This window comes from Colletotrichum jinshuiense, chromosome 4 (assembly GCF_051148585.1).
Source record: "Colletotrichum jinshuiense chromosome 4, complete sequence".
NCBI lineage: Eukaryota > Fungi > Ascomycota > Sordariomycetes > Glomerellales > Glomerellaceae > Colletotrichum > Colletotrichum jinshuiense.
This window is the reverse complement of record NC_139311.1, coordinates 391,952-413,329: the sequence shown is the minus strand read 5'-3', so window position 1 is coordinate 413,329 and position 21,378 is coordinate 391,952. Positions and strand designations below refer to the sequence as shown.

Genomic DNA, 21,378 nt, shown 5'->3' with positions numbered 1-21,378 from the left:
AAATACGTATTCCCCGGCATATTAAAGGCTAATTAATACGTCCATTTGTCAAATTCTTATTTGTTAGTATGTTTTAATAGTATTGAATCTAACTACGTCGCCAGATCTCCTCAGCTATCATCGTAGCTTCTCAACGCTTTCGTAAGAGTACCCTCGTTATTCCAGCTACTTATCGCACTGCCAGGCTGTTATCGCATTTTCCAAGTGTCACCACACATCTGATCCAATCAGGCCACCAATCATCTACTATCTGATGCTTCGCAAGTACCGTCACAGTAATCAACCAATAAACACTTGGATACAGATGCAGGTCTCGGGGCACTGCATAATGACCCCTTACTTGGCATTCGCAGCTGAAAACCTGCCGTCTCAAATTAGATTTCAGTCCATCACTGAAAAGATATATTACCCAGAGCCTTGTTGCATTCAATGGTGCTGGTTTTTCCCCTATTCTTATTTCCCGCTTTCCCCTTGCGACAATTGCGATGTAAAGTCCGAGCTAATTATTGCGAGTCTTGAATTGCTTCTATATGTTACAACACGTCATGGCTTTGCCGCCGCAAGACACAGACCAGTGCGCATATTTAATTCATCTTTCTCAATCTGGCTAACAAATTTCAGTATTGCGTCAGTTAAGCCGCCGGCCATCGATTACGAAGATCAAAATCAAGTCACAACTGTACCAACTACTTCCCATGTCTCAACCGAAGATCGGATCTCGCATGAGAATCTCAGCGATATTGGAGGAGCTTCGAGCTTCCGAGTGCGGCAATTCGCCGACAGAAAAACACTGTCTGGATGGTTTCCCCAGATCAAAAGCGACGAGAGCAACAATTGGCGGATTTGGTTTTCGAGGAGAAGTCGTGCGCTCATGGTCCAGATTGGCATCATTGGCATTATCCTGATCACGAACCTCAGTGTGACAATCTTTGCCGTTTCGAGCTACGGCAGCAAAAATGGAGTGGGCCTGATTTACCAAGGCAATTGCTCGACAGTAAAGCGACTGGACCAGTGGATGCACTTGCTCATCAACCTCCTGGGAACGGGGATGCTTTCTGCCTCTAATTATTGCATGCAACTGCAAGCTGCCCCGACTCGCGAAAATGTCGACAGCGCGCATGAAAAAGGCAAGTGGTTGGACATAGGCATTCCCAGCCTACGTAACTTGAAGTATCTCAGCAATTGGAGAAGAGCATCGTGGGCTTTCTTGGCCCTCACTTCTATTCCAATACATTTGATGTAAGACATTGGATGCAGCCCCCCAGATTAGTATATCTCAACATTTGTTGACAAGATTGACATCAGATATAACTCAGCAGTCTTTCAATCATTGTCATCACATAATTACACAGTCGCCGTTGTGAAAGACTCTTTTCTTAGCAATAGCTCATGGTCCCTAGCAACGGCCGAGGCAAACCGTGCTGGAGATTATGGATGGGACGAAAGCCGGGTTAATCCTCCGAACCTGGACTATGAAACGGTTATTCGGGGAATACAGCAATCTGCACCAGCCTACACAGAAATGAACATTTCGGCCTGTTTCGATCTTTACGACGATTATTGGAAGCCCCAGGGAAACTTGATAATCCTCGTAAAAAACGAAACCTTGCAGAGCCCACCAAACGATAGCCTGCTAATGTACGTTTCAATCGTACCCCGTTCAGACGATTGGTCAAAGAACATGTGGGCTTTGGGAAATGGCACTGGCAACTTTGTAGCTCTTTCGCCTCCAAAACCAGTTACCAGATGGTTTCTCGGGCCTAAGCATTACGAAGTTTCTAGCTGTCTTGTTCAACCACCAGAGGGTCTCAGTGCAAAATGCCGATTTGAATACTCACCTCCAATAATGTTCACCATCTGCATCATGAACATGATCAAAGCCGTCATCATGCTATCGATTTGGGTCCTTGGGAGATGGCAGGACTCGAAGCGGCGGGACAAAGCCAAGGACGTCTTATATACTCTCGGCGATGCAATTGCCTCATTCATGAGAGAGCCCTGCAAGCAGACTGCCCACATGGGCCTTGCGACAAAATACGAGTTCTTGACTACCAGGACCCTAAAAAATCGCTTCGTCAGACAGCCGCCTTCAATTTTGAAGAACAGCGAGAACGACCCTGCTCCTGAACCGGAAGCACAGACTTTCAAGCTTCATGCTAAACAATGGAGATCGGCCGCGAGTATCCGACGCTGGATCATTCTGCTTTTGATGTAAGCGAGCTGAACTGATAGGTCTTACCCAAACCCCAATACTAAGCTTTGCCGTAGGTGCTTGCTTGTAATCATAATTGCAGCTATCCTTCTCGTAGTATCATTTACCAGTCTACGACACCGCAACTTCAAAGTCAACTTGCGAGAACTGTGGAAGTTGGGCTTTGGGGCACTGACCCCTTACACCTATCTGGTCATCAACCTTCCCCGCAGGGATCCAGGCGGGTTGATCTCCAACGTTCTCTTGGCCAACCTGCCACAATTAGTTCTCTCGATTCTGTACATCTTGTACAACACTATGCTTAGCACATTCCTGGTGCAAAGAGAGTTTAGCCGAATGTGCAATATAGAGTACCGGAAGACTCTGCGTGTATCTGAGCCCATTGGCATCCAGCGGTCAAGCTACTTCATCTCACTTCCACTAAGATACGGGATTCCTCTTTATGCCAGCTCGGGCGTTATGCACTGGTTGGTATCGCAGAGTCTGTTCTTGGCACGAATCCGAGCGATCTCGGCGAACGGGATCGATGATGAGATTAACTCATTCTCAACCTGTGGATACAGCCCCATCGCAATATTTGTCAGTAAGTTTCACCGTCACGATATCGCAATAAAAATAGGTCTCTGACTTGATTTAGCATTACTTAGTGGCCTGGTTCTCGTGCTCATCATCATTGCTATCAGTTTCCGTCGATACGAAGGTACAATGAGAATGGTCTCAACGAACAGCCTCGCAATAAGCGCCGCTTGCCATGTGTTAGAGGAGGATCGAGACAGCGGTTACTTACTTCCTGTGCAGTGGGGGGTTGTGAGAATGTCAGGTGGGGAAGGAAAGTGTGCCTTTACAACGGCAGCGGCAGAAACAGTGAAGTTGCCTAGGGAAGGCTTGAAATACAAGTAACCATGTAGGATGTCATTAAGGTCTGTCTAACAAATGGATGATAATTAGATGAGAAGCTCCCAGTGAAACTTTGGGGACACAGGAAAAGAAGGTTCCATTGGTGGCATGCTCACATGTGCTTGTATTGAAGCCAAGTCTAAGAGCTAAGGGCACTGTTGGATCAAAGATCGCGCTGTTGAAGACTGAGTAAGTTGTGATGAGGCAAGGTTGATTTCGTAGATGCGGAGACCGGAAAGCGAGGAGACCCGTCAGCTGGATCAGGGTGCCCCCGGCCAGTCGGGGGGCATGTGGTCGGCCTGGACCATCACCGCCCTCACAAGCGGTTATGATGACGGCCTGACTTCCCCGCCACCTGCGGCTCGCTTTCGATTCTCAATGCGGCTGCGCAGTTGATTTAATGCATTGCCCTTGGTATTCGACGGCAATGTCGAGGCTCTAAGTGTGGATCACCAGGGATGCCGCCCGGCAAAAACAGCCTTTCGGGAGTTGCTGATCACTGGCGTTGACGTCTGCCAAGTTAACGCAAATCTAAGATCTTCCGCCGTCGTATTTGAGCGGGGGTGCAAGGAGTTGTGCCGAATGGTTCGGAGGTCCGAGCAAACTCTATTCCAACAATACCACTTGACGCAGCCATGTCAGCTTGCAACTCTGAAACAAACGACATGAGATCCTTCGTTTGCCATCAAATCATATAAAGTAAAAGATCAGCCGAATCATCCCGAGGACGCCGCCTCCGTCTCTTACTAATCGTTGACGGCGCGTTAGTGTGGCTTGTTCCCTAGTGTTTGGAAACTTTGCCCGGAGCACACCTCGGATAGGTGCGCCATCAGGATAGAGTTGGACCAAGCCGCCTGGCCAGCCAGCCTTGTCCTGTTCGCGAACTTCGATACCCGTCGGAATGCGGATTGCGAGATTTAATGGATGCGCAATCAAGGCAAATACTGTCGTTTTGTCATAGGCGAGCTTCGTGACACCTCGCTTTTTGGCGGGTGGCGACCTCCACATACGGACCTTGATCAGCATGAAGAGTATCTTCAAGCTTTTTCTCAGCCCTTTACTCGGAGGTATATTTCCGGGTTCTATAGCTAAGAGCGGAGAGAAAGAATTTAGACTAGCCCAGAACATGCAGTAGCTGAGAATGATGGCGAATACTCGCATCCCTATGCTCGCTTTGCGAAAGTTTGGAAATGCGGAGTCGTCGGCGCCTACTACGCCATGCATCCCAATACTCATGGGGAATTCTCTTCGTCATCTTCATTAACAAGTGCATTCCGTCAAAATCTCAGTTTGGTTTGTTTTAAGAAGCGCTGTCATTGAACCTGTCAAAAAGCATTGATATATATTCAGTGGCTCTCCCATTTTTGTTCGTCTAAATGCGAGGTGAAATCGCGGGTGTCTCAGGCCTATGTCAAGGCCTGTCGAACACAGGGAGCAACCACCGTGCATCCAACACGTCTTTGCGAGCAAAATCAGACGAATGGAGACCTGGGTGGCGCTGTGTCGCCAAGTAAGCAACCGTCCGAATTCATCGGATATCACGATACTTTTTGTTTTTCATGATATTAGCTTTTCAGATCACATTCCAGCGACATGGAATACCTGGACTGCTTGTCATATATTCTATGACCAGAACTACGTGTCTGCCAGCATCTCGCGTTGATTTGTGCTGATTGCCCATGCTTGGTGTCCGATGAAGGCGGGGGGGCATAAGCAACTCTCTCCGGGTACAGTCCAAGTTGACTCTTCCCCGCCATTCAAATGGCAATGAGAAGAGTATTACTGTCATCAATACTCGGGTTCTCGGAGATGGCTTCAAGTATAAATAACGGATAGAATCTCCCAACCTTTACCCATCTTGTTCTTCATCACATCCACATTTGCCTCATATTCATACAGTTACAAGTTAAGCTTCTTTACCTTCCAGCTTTTCAACTTCTTTTCTGTCTTCCCTTATTTACCGCAGTTATGCATATCCTTCCGTTCCTTCAAAGTGCCACTGTTGGCATGGTATTCTATACCATTGTTGCTGTTGCTGCACCCGTTGCAGAGCCAGTTGCAGGCTCTGCAGCCGATGTAGCTGCCCATGTTGAGGTGAGCCTATAGTTTGGCTGTGTTGTCTTCTGAGAATAGATCTTTTACTGACAATTAATCAGCGTGCCCCTCAAACAGCTGTAAGTGAAGCTTTATCTGCGCAGCATCTCTGTTTAGTTATTCCACAAATCCTGCCGTACCCATGGTCTCTCCAACTTCGAAATATCCATGAAAAGTTCCTGAAAGACAGGAGTGCTGACATACTAACAACAGCCTTTGAACGACGTCATTCGGGCGCGCGGCAACAAGGACGACGACAACCACGATCAGTATCGAGACAACTGCAAGCGTGGCGACGGTAAAGGAGGACAAGATCTATGTGATTGGGGTGGTGGCCACGGCGGCTATGGAGGTGGAGGCGGGGGTAAGGGAGGCGGAGGCGGAGGCAACGGTTATGGCGGAGGCAACGGTTATGGCGGAGGCAACGGCTATGGCGGAGGTAAAGGAGGCGGCCAAGGCGGTGGCCCGGGCTGGGGTCCTGGCTGGGACCACGGCGGTGGACAAGGTGGTGGAAAAGGCGGCGGAAAAGGCGGTGGGAAGGGGGGCCACGGTGACGACCAGAACGACCCGAACAAGGGCGGCCAGAATGACGGCCTCGACAAGCGCGGTAACGATTGGGATGACCATGGCAAGGGCGGGCTGGACGACGGCCTCAACAAAGGCGGATATGGAGGGCATGGTGGAAAGGGAGGCGATGACGACTTTGTCGCTTGCAAAGGAGGCAACAAGTGCGGAGGTAAAGGAGGAGACCGGGACGGAGGTCGAAAGGGCGGCAAGAAGGGCCCCTGGCGCCGCGACGAGAGCTTTTGAAAACGTTGACATTGCCCAGTACCAGTGGGATGACGAGGCTAAGCCAACTCGTCAACTATCAGTAAACAACATCATGCGAGGGATTCAGGTGCAACATTGTTTCACCAGTCTTTCTTTACCTCGGATTAAGATTATGACTCTGGACGGAGGGAATTTGGCAGCAAGGAAGTCTTCTAAATTGTATTCAACGTATATATTTCCTTGAAATAACCCTACCAACTCTGGGTTTTACACAATCATTTCTCACCGCTTCTGGGCGTCTTTTCTTCTAAAGATTGACCTTTTCTGATCCATGATGCTTCAGACATAGTATATTTACAAATGCTGTGTTAGTCTTGGTGCCCTCCCAACTCACGGCTGTACTTGAGGTCATACAGCTCAATTCGAAGCCCTCACATTAGCGCCACTCAAAGTCCCAGCAGCCAACGATAATGTCTAAGCTGTTTCTCAAACAGCTGACCCGAGTCTTAACAAAATGCTCGATGGGTTTCTATGTTTGTCTAGATGTCTGTATATATGGGGCTGTAGGCTATTCGCCATCGATAATCCCAACTGCGGTCCTCCGACCCACCACAACGTCAGCCGCGGACGATCAGTAGAAGATGGGTACATCATCAGCATGATATCATCGGACCCGAAGTGCAGCAATAAAAGAAGCAATTACTGTGCAATACTCGTCCCAAGCCTCTAGCAGTATATACACAAACACATCAGAGGCAGTCCAAGCTCATCAATAAACATTTCCACATCATCAATCAAATCAACAGCCCTCAGCCACAATGGAATCTCACCTCCTCCCCAACAAGAACGAAATCCGCGAGCAGGCCGCCGAAGGCGAGCCAATCACCCAGACCAAGGCCTCGACGCTTGCATCCGCCGAGACAGACCTGACGGGCTTCGGCCCCATCAAGGGCGGCACGGCAGCCACAGCGCAGAGCATCCACGACAAGCAGCAGAACTTCATTGCCACAGCCGGGGAAGTCGCACGGAAGCCGGCGCAGGAGGTCACAAGGGAGGACGCAGCGCAGGTACAGAAGGCAGAGGTAAGATTTCCCACCATGAATTGCATGTGAGATGATGGTCTTCTAACTTATGAAACAGGCACGTGTGCTGGGTGGTCGACCACCGAAAGGGTCAGCGTCAGCGCATGCACAAGCGCTTGCTGATGAGAATGCCAAAGCCAAGCAATCATGAAGGTCTCTTGCAATGAGAAATGATAATGGGTACACGTTTTTTTCACCTGCCGTACTTGTACAATAGTAAAACTTGTCAAACAATGGAATTTCGCAGCGTCACGCATGTTACAACAGAAGGGGCTAAAGCGGCGTTGAATCCCACCCGAGAATTTCTTGCTTACCCTGTTCGCTTCCGTTCCCTTGCCAGATGATACAAGGCGAAGCCACCGAAAACCACCAGTGGCCCACGAGCTCTGGGTTTCAAATGCTTGGATTGTCTATAGTGGCTTTTGCAGCACCAACCTGTAGTCTAATGTTTCTTGCTAGCCAAACCCTCTGCCAGCGCCGCAGCCAGGTCGTCAACCGTCGTCCCCCGTTTCCTTTCCCCGATCTTCTCTGCGCCCAAGACGGGGTCCTCCGCCATGGTGCGGTACAGCTCCGCCATGCCGAGGAAGACATCGTTGTCGTTCTCGAAGCCGCCTTCGGCGCGGAGGGTATCGGAGATCTCCTCCATCTCCCGCACCCACCGGTACGACTTGGGCGGCACCTGGGGGACGGTGGTCTCGGCAAATTCGAGCAGGCCGGGCACGGCCTCCCGCATCTCGCTCCGCAGCTCGTCGACGACGCCCAGCTTGGCGGCCGTGGTGAAGGCCTGGATGGCCAGGCCCAAGAAGCCCTTGGTCGTGGTCGCGAAGCACATCTTCAGCCCGCTGGCGGCGCCGATCTCGGGGGAAATGTGCCGCATGTTCAGCGTCTCGGCGAGTTCGGGGCATGCCTCACTGATGGGGTACCGTCCGGATGTCGGCATGTTGGGGACGCTCCACGCACCCGCGTCACCGGCGCCTGCGGTCTTGAGCTTCGGCGGCGCGCCAATGATGCACCCGTCGAGGAACCTTACTGGGCTTCTGGCCTCCTCGAACATGCCGGCTATCTGCTTGCATGTGGCCGGCGAAACGGCGTTGAGGTCGGTGAAGTAGAGAGGCTTCTCCAGCTTCGCCGCGTTGGTCGCGTTGATGATGCGCTGCGCGATGCTCAGGGCGTCTCTGGGAGGTGCGACTGAGAAGATGAATGGTCGTGACTGAACAAGATGGACGTCCGACTTCAAAACCTCGACGTTGGCGCTGCGCGCTCTGGCGATGGTTGCTTCACTGTTTGGGGGGCATCAGCGGCCAATCGTAACGAGCGGGACAATACGAGGCAATTGTTTGATCAGTTCTGACCTTCTGCCTTCGCCATTCGTCGCGACTGAGAATCCCTTCGAGACGAGCAGTTTGGCGATGCCCATGCCCATGTCCCCGATCGAGAGGATCCCGATCTTCGGCAGTGAGAGCGCCATGATGGACAACGTTGCCGGTTTCCTTGGCGACGCAAAGCTCTGGCCCGTCTGCTTTTTCCGGGTCCGTCTTGAACAATCAATCGACCGATGTACTCTATTACGCGATGACTGTGTTGTGTCGTGAATCAGCAGTCCAGCACCCGCTTCAGTTGAGAGGTTGAATCGCGGCAAAAGCTCCACTTTCGCCGATTGGCGGACGGCCATTCGGATATTGTTACCGAAACCGCATTCATACCCAGGACACCTATTGTAGTCATCAAGCCAAAATTGCCAGTAACCTAAAAATGACTCCTAGATATTTTCTTAGTACGAATAATCAGGATGTGCAAGAAGTAGGCTGTCAGCGCAAAGTTTCATCGGTCGGTGATTTGGGCGCTGGACGACTGACAAGGAGGTGGCGAGGAGATGCCGTCAAAACGTCACTCTTTCTATTCTGTCCCTTCTGATTTACAGCATTTTGGGATGGTCCCTGTGTGGAAATAGAACGTGCAAGTCTAAACAGTCGCATCGCATTCTGCATGAGATCAGTGGCGGTGTTGTCAGGAGATGCTTCGACGCTACAGCATCGGCGTCACGTCCCCCACGTACCTCTCCTTCCGTCGCATTTACCTACAGCTGCCCGCCGCCAACCGAAAGGGAAGGCAAGTTAGAACGCAAAACCACCTGGAGGTTTGGGCGCCGATGTATCGGCACCTGCGTACACCCCTATCCCCAAGTTGATTCTTCGGCGCCGTACCGCATGGGCCTACCGGCGCGGGAGACGTCCGCTGCAAAGCGCAAGCGCAGAGCCGCACAGGAATTGGCAATTCACTGCAACTTTCCCCCAGAGGCAGCGCGGAGAACTGGCATATCTTGGTAGGCTAATCTCGATCTTATCTCCCTTATTGGCTACCAATATACCGAATCGAGAGAGTCGGGGAGCAACGCACCCCCCTAACTGCACTGCATTTTTAAACCCCCCTAAAGACATCACGCCAATTAAACACCCTACTCACCGAAATCGATCGCCACCCCTTTCAAGTACAATACGACGGACGGACCATGCTTTAAAGGGCGGCTCCGAGTCTCGTCTTTCTGAAGTTGTTCACGAGAACCGTGGTCCCTCGAGCGGCAATCTTTACTCTACAACGACGTACTTTTCATACTTACCAGCAACGAGCTCATCTGCGTGCATCTCACCAAGCATCGTGATGCCGCACTTCTCTTCGCTAGGTATACGGCCGAGTGCCTCCCCCTGTCAATGCAGCTGTTCTTCATATGGCAATTCCCGAGGTGCTAGAGAGATCGCCATGAGATACCAATACACGATGCACTGCATTCTTATTTTACAATACTTCCTCAGTGAAGAGAAAATGTGCACGTCCACATTATCGCCGCATGAAATCAATGACGGTTTTGGCAAGAGGTGCTTCGACGCTCCAGCCATTCGTTCCCCGCCTTCTGCAGCTGCCCGCCACCAACCAAAAGGGAGTGCATGTTGAAAGGTGAAATCAACGGGCAATTTAGGCGTCGATGTGTCGACACCTGCGTACGCCCACCCAGTTCCTAAGTTGATTCTTCGGCGCCGTACCGCATGGGCCTATGGGCGCTGGTGCGGTGAGCCGTAATCCAAGGGGTCAACAGAGCAGAGCCTCATTTTACTTCACTGCAACTTTAACCCCCCCAGAGGCTAACATCTTAAATAGACTAATCCCGATTGCATCTATTGGTTGACAACATACACCGAAAAATGGCTTGCACAGCCCGACGCCCGGCCGAAAAGGTAAGCACTACATTTCCAATGGCCCCCAAAGGCAACGCGGCGACCAACCTCCTTTCACTGCAACTTTGAGCCCTCCATAGGTAGTGAAAAGGCATCACAGAGAGCCAATATGTTACTAGGCTAATCTTGACTGCATCCAATTGTTGGCTATTCAACTCACCGAAGTCAGTTTCACTGCGTTTTTAACCCCCACAAGAGTGCTGATATGGTACTAGGCCAATCCCCGATTGCATCCCCTTATTGACTATTCAACTCCCGTAGGTCACTTTCACTGCGTTTTTAACCCCCACAAGAGTGCTGATATGCTCTAGGCCAATCGCCGATTGCATCCTCTTATTGACTATTCAACTCCTGTAGGTCACTTCACTGCGTTTTTAACCCCCACAAGAGTGCTGATATGCTCTAGGCCAATCGCCGATTGCATCCTCTTATTGACTATTCAACTCCCGTAGGTCACTTCACTGCGTTTTTAACCCCACAAGAGTGCTGATATGCTACTAGGCTAATCGCCGATTGCATCCCCTTATTGGCTACCAACACACCGAAAAAGCACTTGGTGCACTGAGCACTGCAATTTTAACCCCCCCAAAGGCAGCACGACAATCAAACCCCCCAGCTCACCGGAAATTACCACCCATAAACAACTACCCTCTCTGCAACTTCAACTCGTCAAAAGGCATTACGAAGCCATTGCAGGCCGCCTCCTCGCTCACAAGGCGTTTTTGATGTGCTTTAACTTTAAGCCCTCCAGAGGCAGTACGAAACCCCAGCAGAGAGCCAATAGTTCAGTAGGCGAACCCAGATTGTATCCCCTTATTGGCTGCTAAGACACCAAAAACAACGCACTTTCGGCGAGTCAGGCCGCCTCCTCGCTCACAAGGCGTTCTCTGCCTCCTTTTCACTGCAACTTTAACTCCTCCAGAGGCATTGCGAAGCCATCGCAGGCGGCCTCCTCGCCCATAAGCACCCCAGGTCATGGGGCAGCGCAATGCTTTCACGGGCTGACCACGGTTGCATCCCCGCCCCCAAAAGGCCGGCTGAGAGGAAGCGAGCGCTGTCGCGCCTCCTCCTCGGTTGGTGTATCATTACCAACGACTTGTCACGATGCATTCAAAAAAAGTACTCGTTCGATAACATCAACAACCACCCACAACGACGGTGAAGACAACGACAAAATGCAGCCCGCTGAAATATCTAGGCTCAAAGCTTCGGGTTCAAGTTTGCCCGTGCAACAGGTTTCTGCGCCGCCCAAAGCCCGTCGACGTTGACCTGGCGAAACACACTCCCCCCAACACATCACCAAAATGTGGGGGGACGACGGGACTCCGTAGGGTGGGAGGAGGTGGAGGTGGAGGTGCAGTGCACACCCGCCGGCGACTTATGTGCCGAGTGGATGCCACAGAAGAGAGACAATAGTGGACGCGCGCCCGGAAGTACCTATTCGGGAACCGGCACCGAGTCCTGCATCCCGAATGGCAACGGAGTGCCGGCGGGAGAGAGGGACGACTCGGGCGGCATGCACGAGAGGTAAGGAAAGGGAAAGGCTGGTGCCGGTTAGACGGTCAAGTGCCGACGCGGAACCGGCAGCTGGCGATGTCCTCATCTCCGATCATTCAACGGGGGCCCGGCACCAGCATCCGATGCATGGGTGGGGCGGGCCGGGTAGGAGGGGGGGAGGTGAGGTGAGGTGCGTGCCGCGACGGCATCTCGAAAGAAGCAACCAATCTCACCAAAACGCGCCGACAAAGGAGCTTCCAATCGCACACGGAGTTGACACAAAGAAAACACACAACTTTATTGATAAGTTGAGACCGACTTCAACGGCTCGCCCACTCCTCCGACCAAGAGAAAAACTCTGCAAATAGTCCCACAAAAAGACGTAATGGAAACCAGGGCAGGAAATTTCTCATCCTTGGATGGAAGGGAGGCTTGGGGCGAAACCGCGAGGCACGAATCTCGCTAGGATGTCGCCCATCACCAGACTGGGAAACGGGCGGGAACGCCCAGACGGACAGGCAAGGAAAATTTTCTGTCGAGTTAGTTAGTTCGCCGCTCGCTCGGTTTAGCGCGGCCTGGTGGTGGTGGTGTGTGTGTGTCATTCAAGGCGCCGTAGGGCTGATATTGACAGACGGACAGCATCAGTGACGACGACGGCAACGAGGGTCGGGTGGATGCGCGACGAGAGCACCGCAGCGCTGCAACGTAGTAGTGTGTACTCGTGTGACTCTATGTCTGGCCCCGGCTGGGGACGCGCCCGTTCCGTGGAGATCGGCTGTCCGACGAGGTCGAGAAAAACTTGGCAACGGATGGCGACAAGCTCACCCAACATCGGTTGGAGGAAGCTTGAAATGGGATAGGATCAGAGGGGGAAAAACGTTCGAGAAAAATTCTACCCGTCCAGTGGCTGGGCAAGGCCTGCACACACCATTGGCTTCGCAGGAATTAAGCCGCCATGATTGGCTTGGCGGAGAAGAAAATCGGAGATTTCACAGAGGGAAATCGAGGCTCGGGCCAAGCTCGGTGGGAATCGGGTGGCGCGACGGCGTTGGAACTCGAGCCTTTGAAGGCGCCCATTCCATTCTCTCTGCCCAGTGGCAGTCTCCCCTGGCGTATTGCGTGCATTTAGCACCAACAGCCATGCACATATGCCGGGGCAATCGGACGAACTGCGAGCTGCGGCGACGGCGGCGGCGTTGTCGTGGTGCAGCCGAATGGCATGTCGTTGCTTGCTGCTCCATTTTCATGGTCGTGTGCAGGTGAATGGATACCCCCTGGACCACGCCGCTGTTACCCGCGGCCGGCCGACTCCCGAGTCGCACTACCAGGGCGTGATGGACCGTGAGACCACCGCGTCTCCATCGGCCAACCCGCAACGAGGAAAGCGAGGGGGGTCTCGAGCGAGCCTTTGAGCCCACTGCTCGAGATTTTTCGACAGTGGCCACCGTTACCGGTTGCGATGAGTCGACGCGTAGTGGAACCCGTTGAGTAAGAGAAGGCCCGTATTGTATTTAATCATGCCACGAGCTTCTGGTCGTAGCGGAACCTTTCCTGTCTCCCCCAGGTTTACGTCTGCTCATGCGCCTGGTGGTTTCTGGAGAAGCGAATCAACAAGCTTCCCTCTTCCCCCGATCTCGTGTCCTCATTGCATCCGACCGCGGTCGACGAGACTTGTCGCTCTAGTCTGTGAACGTCCCGTGCGGTATTCGCCCCCGACCACAACCTCATCATCATGTTCGGCTCCAAGGAGAAGACGCCCCAGGCGAGTGAGGGCGAGGTCACTCCCAACAACGGCTCCAAGACCGACTTGGAGAATGGCGAGGACGGCCTTCACAGAGCCCTTGCCAGCCGTCACTTGCAGTTCATTGCTATTGGTATGCCACTGATCGAAATCCTGTAGTACCAGGGTCGCAGTTGTTCTGACACATCGTCCGTAGGTGGCACCATTGGTACCGGTCTATTCCTCGGTAGCGGCAAGGCCATCGCGACCTCCGGCCCCGTCGGTACCCTGATCGCCTTCATCTTCATCGGCTCTATCGTCTTCTCCGTCATGACGGCCCTGTGCGAGATGGCCACCTTCATCCCCGTGCCCGGCGCCTTCACCTCGTATGCCTCCCGGTTCATCGACCCCACCCTCGGCTTCGCCATGGGCTGGATGTACTGGTTCAGCTGGTCCATCACCTTCGCTCTCGAGTTGGTTGCCGCCGGTGTCATCATCCAGTACTGGAACGAGAGCCTGAGCATCGCCATCTTCATCACCGTCTTCTGGGTTGTCTTCACTGCTCTCAACTTCATGCCCATCCGCCTCTTTGGCGAGTTCGAGATGTGGTTCGCCAGTATCAAGGTCGTCACCATCATTGGTTTCATCATCTTCGCCATTTGCATCAACGCAGGCGTCGGCGAGCAGGGCTACCTTGGCTTCAAGTACTGGGTCAACCCGGGTCCATTCAACGAGTCCGTCGTCGAGGGCTCCGTCGGCAAGTTTGTCGGGTTCTGGTCCGTCTTGATCACGGCTGGCTTCAGTTACCAGGGATCCGAGTTGGTTGGCATTGGTGCCGGTGAGACCAAGGACCCCGCCAAGAGTGTGCCTAGTGCTGTCCGCTGGACCTTCTGGGGCATCTTCTCCCTGTTCGTGTCCACCATCTTCTTCGTTGGTCTCCTCGTGCCGTCCGACAACCCGTCGCTTCTGCTCGACTCCCAGAACGCCTCGGCGTCTCCTCTGGTCATCGCCGCGAACTTGGCCGGCGTTAAGGCTCTGCCCGACATCATCAACGCTGTGCTTCTGACCGCCGTCCTCTCCGCTGCCAACTCTAATGTTTACTCGGGCTCCCGCATTCTCGTTTCGCTCGCCAACGAGAAGTGCGCCCCGCAGTTCATGACCTGGACCAACAGGAACGGAACCCCCTACATGGCTGTCGCTACCACGTCTGCCGTCGGTCTGCTTGCTTACATGAACCTGTCCGAGAACGGCGGTGTTGTGTTCGACTGGCTCCTGAACGTCACTGCCGTCGCCGGCTTCATCAGCTGGTCTTGCATCAATATCTGCCATCTCCGCTTCATGGCGGCTCTGAAGGCGCAGAACATTTCACGAAACATCCTGCCGTACACGGCTCCGCTGCAGCCGTACCTGTCCTGGTATGGCCTCTTCTTCAACGTTCTTATCATCTTGACGAACGGTTTCACCGTCTTCATTGAGTGGAACACGAGCGACTTCTTCACCGCCTATGTCAGTGTCATCCTGTTCGTCGTTCTGCTGGTTGGCCACAAGATCTTCAACCGCACCATGCCTTTGAAAGCGGTTGATGCCGATGTGACGACTGGTAGCCTGCGAACGTAAGCATAATGAACGGGTTGTGGAGGGAAGAAAAAAGATGGTCGGCGAGAGGAGGCGGAAGAGGTAGAAACCAGCATTCCGATGTATAATTAGTAGAATAGTTGTAATGATGATACCCATGAGTTCAAAAGTTTGGCAAGAGAGAATTGGTATGTGACACATAAAAGACGCCGTTTGCCGCAACAAGGCTCTAGCCGATACAGGAAATAAAACCAGAGGTACGCAACCCAGAAGCAGAAGACTCAACATATTCAAGAGGCGATAGTGTACAGTCCGACAGCACCACCGAGGCCAATGGCAAGACTCCTTCCGAGATTGTACAGCCCCCACTGGTCAACCAAGTATTTGGCTCCCTCTTCTTCTTCTTGGGTCAGGCCAATGGCCATGATACCCATATCCTTTGTTTCTTCGGTCTTTCTGAACAGCTTCTTGTTGATGCCGAGCATGAAGAGCTTTGTCCACGGGACAATGGAAAAGCAGAGTGCGCCGGCGGCGGCCAACAGCCTCGACTTGCTGGGTAGGTGGCGGGATGCGTAGGCCATGTACCAGTAGCTCAACCCACAGAGAAGGACTGGGATTGGGAAGAGGCGACTGGTTCGCTTGTACATGTTGCTCCATTGTCGTAGCATGAGCGGGGTTGGAGACTCGAGCAAGCGGGGTATGACAAAGACGGACAGGCCTAGATTGAGACCGGCGAGGGTCGTGTTGACAAAGACGGTCGACGTCTGGATGTTGCGGATTGGGTTTGGTTGAGACGACATTGCGGAGCGCTTCTTCTCGAGGAGGCTTGAGTCGCGTTGGTGACGAAGCGGTGGTGCAGAGTCGTTGTCCGTGAGTTGATGGTGGTCTTGTTGACCGAGGACGATGTGAAGTTGTGCAATTGGCGCGGAGGAGAGAAGGGTGAGGAGCTGGAGGTTGAGATTACGTGAGAGAGTGACAAGGGTGGGAGGTGGAGGACGAGGCCGAGCTCAAGTTCGAGATCTGGCTGTCTGCGGGAGGAAGGAGCGAGGTCCGGGGCGCGGGGCGCGGGTGTGCAGTGCGGGACACAGTGGGGCAATTACGATGCCCCTTCAGGTGCCTTTGGGCGGTACTATGTAAGCTCCCGTGTAAGCGCCCGCTGGAACGCAGTTTCCCCACAGTGAAGTGCGGATTACCTACAGTACCTAGCTAAGAAGGGATGGGGTACGTACCCCCAAGGTGGGGGTGATCGAGGAGCAGCCCACCTCTCCCGTCCCCTCCCGCGCCGTCTGAAAAGCATCCGCCGGAGAGAATATCTATGGTAAAAACATGTCAACAACCTGGAATCATTGGATCTTTTCTGCTATGTATCTTCGTCTTCGTCGAAGAAACTTCAATGTGCGTGTGGGTTTGGAATACCTCCATTGTTAAGGCAGACACATACGGGATCTCCACGTCACTATTAATTGAATCCTCAAGACAAATATAGCTCCTCCTGCCTCCATCTTATTTATGGTTCTCGAGTAAGAATCATCTTTATCGGCCCTATTAAACTAGATACTATCATATTCAAGACTCATTTATATTCCAGTAGACTTCAAGCTAAACCATTCTATAAAACTTGTAGGTTTGCTACTACGGACAAGACCCAAAAGCTACTGATATATCGGGTGCGATTCACGTTCCTCGGTTTCGGCATAGGGCGCAGATAATGGCGATCTCGAACTCGAGTCGGCTGGTGGGTCGTAGGCAGTTTTCAAATTTGCTATATTTAAGCGACAGCAGATATGAGGAGGCTGAGACACTACAATTGCAGCTAATGGAGAAGAGAAAGGGGTGCTGGGTGAGGGTCATTCTGATACCTTGATAGTACGGCAAATTTGGCATTAACATACAGTCACCAAGGCAGATGAGATAAGGCGGAAGTGCTACAAATACAAGTGATGGGGAGAAGAGAAATGGTCCTAGGTGATGAACATCCCGACACAATAGGAGCTATAGCCAGCCTAGCATTAATCTATATCACCAACCAAGATTGGTAGATGCCGAAGAGCTACGTGTGCAGGTGGTAGAGACAAGAAAAGGGTGCTCGGTGATGAGAATCTTATCAATTTGGGCGGCATGGTCAACATGTCAGCTTATACCAGAAAAAGGTCAATGGAGTGATGCCAGCGAGTTGGATTTAGAAGTGATGGAGGTGAGCAAGAGGATACTAGGGGTAAGCAATCCCTCTACTCTTTCCAGTCTACACGACCTAGCCAAGACATGGTATGAATGCGACCAAAGAGACCAAGCTTTCGCGATGATGGGCGATTGCATTCAGCATCGACAAAATATTCTCGGCCCAGATCATCCGGACCCTCTTCCTTCAATACAGGTTCTGCAGTTCTGGGAGGCGGATCTTAGCAGGTCGATGGAAGACCGGGACAACTCAATTGGGTGGTTGTGAATGACCTGGTTTTAACTTTGTATCCTATCGCGCATCTACATTTTACAATAGCCACGCTATTACAGACATTCAACATAACGTAACCAGTCTTATTGTTCTAGTAAACTCGAGATGATGATCAAAACTTTCCGGATTTGTTTTGAGCCCTGCGGTAAAATTACATCATACGAATGGTTCAGCGACCCAGGTAGACAATGGCCAACAAAGGGCCGGTACTTTCATGCGGGCATGGCTATATCAACCCAGACTTCAGAGTGCGTGCTTTCTTATTCCGGCCCATGTTCATAACATTAACGAGAAAGAAGGAGTGAATCTTTTCTTGCTAGCAGTGTCACCTGTCTCCTATCCCTTTTCCTTTTCTGGATATATTGAAATCTGATGCTGACCATGGACTGGTGAGGGTTGGAGCTCGACTTCACATGTGTCAAAACAGGCCCTGGTTTCTTAAATTCGCAGGATACGAGGGACATCCTATGAGTCTCTCTTTACACCGCCCCGGGCGATTCAACCATTCTGTTACAGAAAGAAGTCTTGTCATATCAGAATAGTCATGTGTTAGCTGGTGGTGGAGCAATCGTACCATTATAGACTACGCCACATGCCCAGGCGGTGGTGGCCGCTGCTAGAGTTCACAGATTCCAGACAAGTATAACCGCGAGATATTCTGCATCCGGGTCTATTCCTGAGAAACGCTCTTGGAATGGCGTCGAAGCTATAGTACTGTCCATGCGTCTAAACAGCGCTTACGCTTGTTTAGGACAGCTGCTCGCCTCGGCGTCTCGCCTTGGAGGACCTGACAGCTGACGTAAGGGCGCCCAGATAATCAACTGCGCCCGCCACGCCCGTGCAGCAGGGAGCTAGGGGACGTTTGGAGACGGGGTTTCGTGATGCATAGCGCGCTTATCAGCCCTGCGGTCGTGCCTTCATTCAACTTGGACGTGGGGGGTCGGCAGCAGTCCCTGGGTCTGCGACGAAGAGCGGAGCATTTGCACCCTGCCTTAGTGATGGACCGAAGCAAATTAGCCCGGTTTTCGTCTCAACCTGAGCAACGGCCCTTTCCGCCGTACGTTAGAATCAGGGTTACCTTGCTTAACAGGAGGACCGCATGATGCTCAACCCAATACCCTTGGAGTCAAAGACCGGCCGGGCCGCATCCCTTCTTAATCGGAAAAAAAAGGAAATTGGGCCTGCCGGAGGCAATGATCTTCAGAAGGCGCCCCCCAACAAACATAGCATCCGTACGCCATGCTATTATCACCGCCGCGGTGTACTTGACGATCGTAGACTGTCACTGCGTGAATGCCGCATTGGAGGTGTAGTGTGATTGGGCATACCTGTCTTTACCGGTCGGCAGAGAGGTGGGGCGGCGTCCAGGCAGTCAAAAAAACTCTATACTTAACTTTAAAGTTGGGACCTTGTGCCGAATGCTATTTACGGGAAACTGGCTTGGCAACGGCAATCCGCACGTCAGATACCGTGTTTGGATTCAAGGGATACTTTCTCCGAAAGCCGGACCTTGGCATCGATGCTTCGGATCCGACCACAAGTGCAAGGCATGATGTGCTTTCGACGGCTCTTTGATGAACACTCTCGCGGTGTAAGGAAACTCGGGCTCGGCGTGTATCCAATCGACGGCGCTTTGATCAACGCTGTCACGATGTAGAGAAACGCAGACTTGGCTTAATCTATTACGCCCAACGGGCTCATGCTATAGCCACGATTCAGATGCCGTGCCTCCTGTAGAACCTGAATAGCTTCGAATGCTGGGCACCATGCGAACGGACTGCTGGGTCGAGAATAGAAATGAGCACGTTCAGGGGCAGGTTCACCGAGTATAAAGACTGGTGATATCTTCGCCAATCTTCAAATATCATCACTCACTCCATCAGTCTCACTATCACTACCACAATCACTTCAACTACCACTCTCACTCTCACTCTCACTCTCACTCTCACTTTCGCTACAACAGCAACTACCAACTTCAACACAATCATTCACCACTCTCCCACCAACGCAACATTCAAAATGCAGTTCTTCGCCACCATCACCCTCGCCATCAGCGCCATGGCCTCCCTCTCGGCAGCCGCCAGCATCCCCACCGACATCAAGAGGGACGAGTCCGCTCCCGCCCTCAACGCCAGAGTGCCGCAGGAGGGAGCCGGCGACGCCAGCACCAACTTCCCGGACAGGTTCTGCGCCTCGGGCTTCGCCTCGTGCGGCAAGGCCGGCACCGACGGCGGCCCGGGCAACCGCTGCGCCTTGGCCTGCGAGAACTTTGCCGGCGGCGTCGCCCTCGGCTTCTGCGACTGCCCCACGGGCATGTTCCCGGATGAGTGCATCGACCTTACCCGTTACAACGGCCGCCACAAGTGCCGCTAAGCTCCCAACGGCCCAGGTGAGTTCCTGCTACCCACATAAGCGCCCAGTACTCTGCTGGTCTCCAATGAGATACGGGACTAACATTTGGATTCTAGGAGTTGATGCCACGCATAAACCGGCTGATGGAGTGCTTTGTCAATTGAGAAGGGTGTTTGAGCGTGCATAGTATAGCATTAAGATCGCAACTTGAGGCTACTACTGGCAGATAGAACTGGGATGTTTTCGTTTTTCATTTAGATTTGGTTAGAACTAGAGAATGCAAGCACATGTTTCGATACTATAAATGCGTTGAACTAAGTGTTACCAACGTATTAAGTTTAAACCTGGCCAACTGTATCCTGTTACGCGGGCATCACAAAGTCTAAATAACGAGCGCTTTGGCGACAGATCATGATGTATGGTTACCATCTCTTTGATGTTCTGAAACCTCCTGTGAATATTCAATGTTTAAGCTAAGGCTCTGGAGGCGAAGGGCAGCACAAGAGGAGGTTGTAAGTTTTTCAGTTTTTTCTCCATGACTAGTCATATGCAGTAACTATCCAATTTAGACGGGACGGGTGCCCAAGGGGGCAAATATGTGGAATATTTCCATGAAATTGGGCGCCAACATGGGCTTCATCTAATCGATGTCTGCTCCTTTTTAGATGTGAAGTCCCGGCTGCGCGGACGGTACAGTGCCCACCTGAAAGTTGGAAAACACCGCTCATGTGGCGGGGCAATTAGGAGGTGTTTTCAGACTTTCTGGTAGGCACTTGTCCCATGTACGCTCGCTAGCGCTGTAAGGCAAAACTCCGTGCCAAAGCCAGGGCAATCGAGACGTTTGCACCATCGATACCGTTCACTTAGGTAGGGTGAAGCGCCAGACAACCAGCACACAGCTTACGACTGATACCGAAAACACCACCCGGCTGCTTCTCAGCAGGCGAATTAAATGGGGGAGTGGCATGCCTTCCGCAACCAACATCCTGCCCCACCGACCAAGACTGCCGCGCACAGCGGTGAACACACGCACAGAACACCCGCCACGAGCGCGGCGACAGCGGCAGCCATATCGGCGCGGGTACACACCGCTCCGGAGAGGAAGACGACCCATCTTCGCCCGAGACTCTAACGAGACGGGCATGCCGTGCCAAAAGAGTATGCTCCATCAAGCATGGCCAATACGCCGCCCGAAATGCTCCAGTTCTCATGGGGGGGGGGGGCTAACTCCCGGGATGCCCACCGCCCTGCGTAATAACTATCCAGAAACGAAAAACCACGCGCACGACCAACTAACTGCAAGCACACCCACTCCCGTAGAGCGTAGACACACACAGAGAGAGAGAGAGAGGGAAAGAGAGAGAGAGGGAAAGAGAGAGAGAGGGACGGCATTATCTCCATATGTCCACATACGCGTGCTGCTAATTTGATTACTGAGCCGAAATCTTCCACTTGATGATACCATTGGATGAGAATTCTGCCCGATGGTTTTTCCT

General features: G+C 52.4%; 7 protein-coding genes across 7 annotated transcripts; 5 read left to right on the top strand and 2 right to left on the bottom strand.

Moving 5' to 3' along the window:
- Positions 1–530: 530 nt before the first annotated feature.
- Positions 531–3,112, top strand: EsH8_IV_000110 (uncharacterized protein; the record flags this gene model as incomplete). Its single annotated transcript, XM_083265000.1, has 5 exons — positions 531–574; positions 622–1,239; positions 1,306–2,211; positions 2,269–2,795; positions 2,850–3,112. 5 exons carry the CDS (start codon positions 531–533, stop codon positions 3,110–3,112), a joined length of 2,358 nt encoding a protein of 785 aa, XP_083123895.1.
- A 1,965-nt stretch (positions 3,113–5,077) lies between these two features.
- EsH8_IV_000109 (uncharacterized protein) lies at positions 5,078–6,013 on the top strand (the record flags this gene model as incomplete). Its single annotated transcript, XM_083264999.1, has 3 exons — positions 5,078–5,203; positions 5,266–5,283; positions 5,417–6,013. The coding sequence occupies 3 exons, from the start codon at positions 5,078–5,080 to the stop codon at positions 6,011–6,013; spliced, it is 741 nt and encodes a 246-aa protein (XP_083123894.1).
- A 779-nt stretch (positions 6,014–6,792) lies between these two features.
- Positions 6,793–7,207, top strand: EsH8_IV_000108 (uncharacterized protein; the record flags this gene model as incomplete). The annotated part of the gene is made up of 2 exons (XM_083264998.1): positions 6,793–7,056; positions 7,115–7,207. 2 exons carry the CDS (start codon positions 6,793–6,795, stop codon positions 7,205–7,207), a joined length of 357 nt encoding a protein of 118 aa, XP_083123893.1.
- A 291-nt stretch (positions 7,208–7,498) lies between these two features.
- On the bottom strand, positions 7,499–8,524 carry EsH8_IV_000107 (NAD(P)-dependent oxidoreductase; the record flags this gene model as incomplete). Its single annotated transcript, XM_083264997.1, has 2 exons — positions 7,499–8,336; positions 8,409–8,524. 2 exons carry the CDS (start codon positions 8,522–8,524, stop codon positions 7,499–7,501), a joined length of 954 nt encoding a protein of 317 aa, XP_083123892.1.
- A 4,991-nt stretch (positions 8,525–13,515) lies between these two features.
- Positions 13,516–15,120, top strand: EsH8_IV_000106 (amino acid permease/ SLC12A domain-containing protein; the record flags this gene model as incomplete). Its single annotated transcript, XM_083264996.1, has 2 exons — positions 13,516–13,657; positions 13,721–15,120. 2 exons carry the CDS (start codon positions 13,516–13,518, stop codon positions 15,118–15,120), a joined length of 1,542 nt encoding a protein of 513 aa, XP_083123891.1.
- A 248-nt stretch (positions 15,121–15,368) lies between these two features.
- EsH8_IV_000105 (anthrone oxygenase family protein) lies at positions 15,369–15,878 on the bottom strand (the record flags this gene model as incomplete). Its single annotated transcript, XM_083264995.1, has 1 exon — positions 15,369–15,878. One exon carries the CDS (start codon positions 15,876–15,878, stop codon positions 15,369–15,371), a length of 510 nt encoding a protein of 169 aa, XP_083123890.1.
- Positions 15,879–19,549: 3,671 nt separating this feature from the next.
- Positions 19,550–19,903, top strand: EsH8_IV_000104 (uncharacterized protein; the record flags this gene model as incomplete). Its single annotated transcript, XM_083264994.1, has 1 exon — positions 19,550–19,903. The coding sequence occupies one exon, from the start codon at positions 19,550–19,552 to the stop codon at positions 19,901–19,903; it is 354 nt and encodes a 117-aa protein (XP_083123889.1).
- Between the last annotated feature and the right edge of the window lie 1,475 nt (positions 19,904–21,378).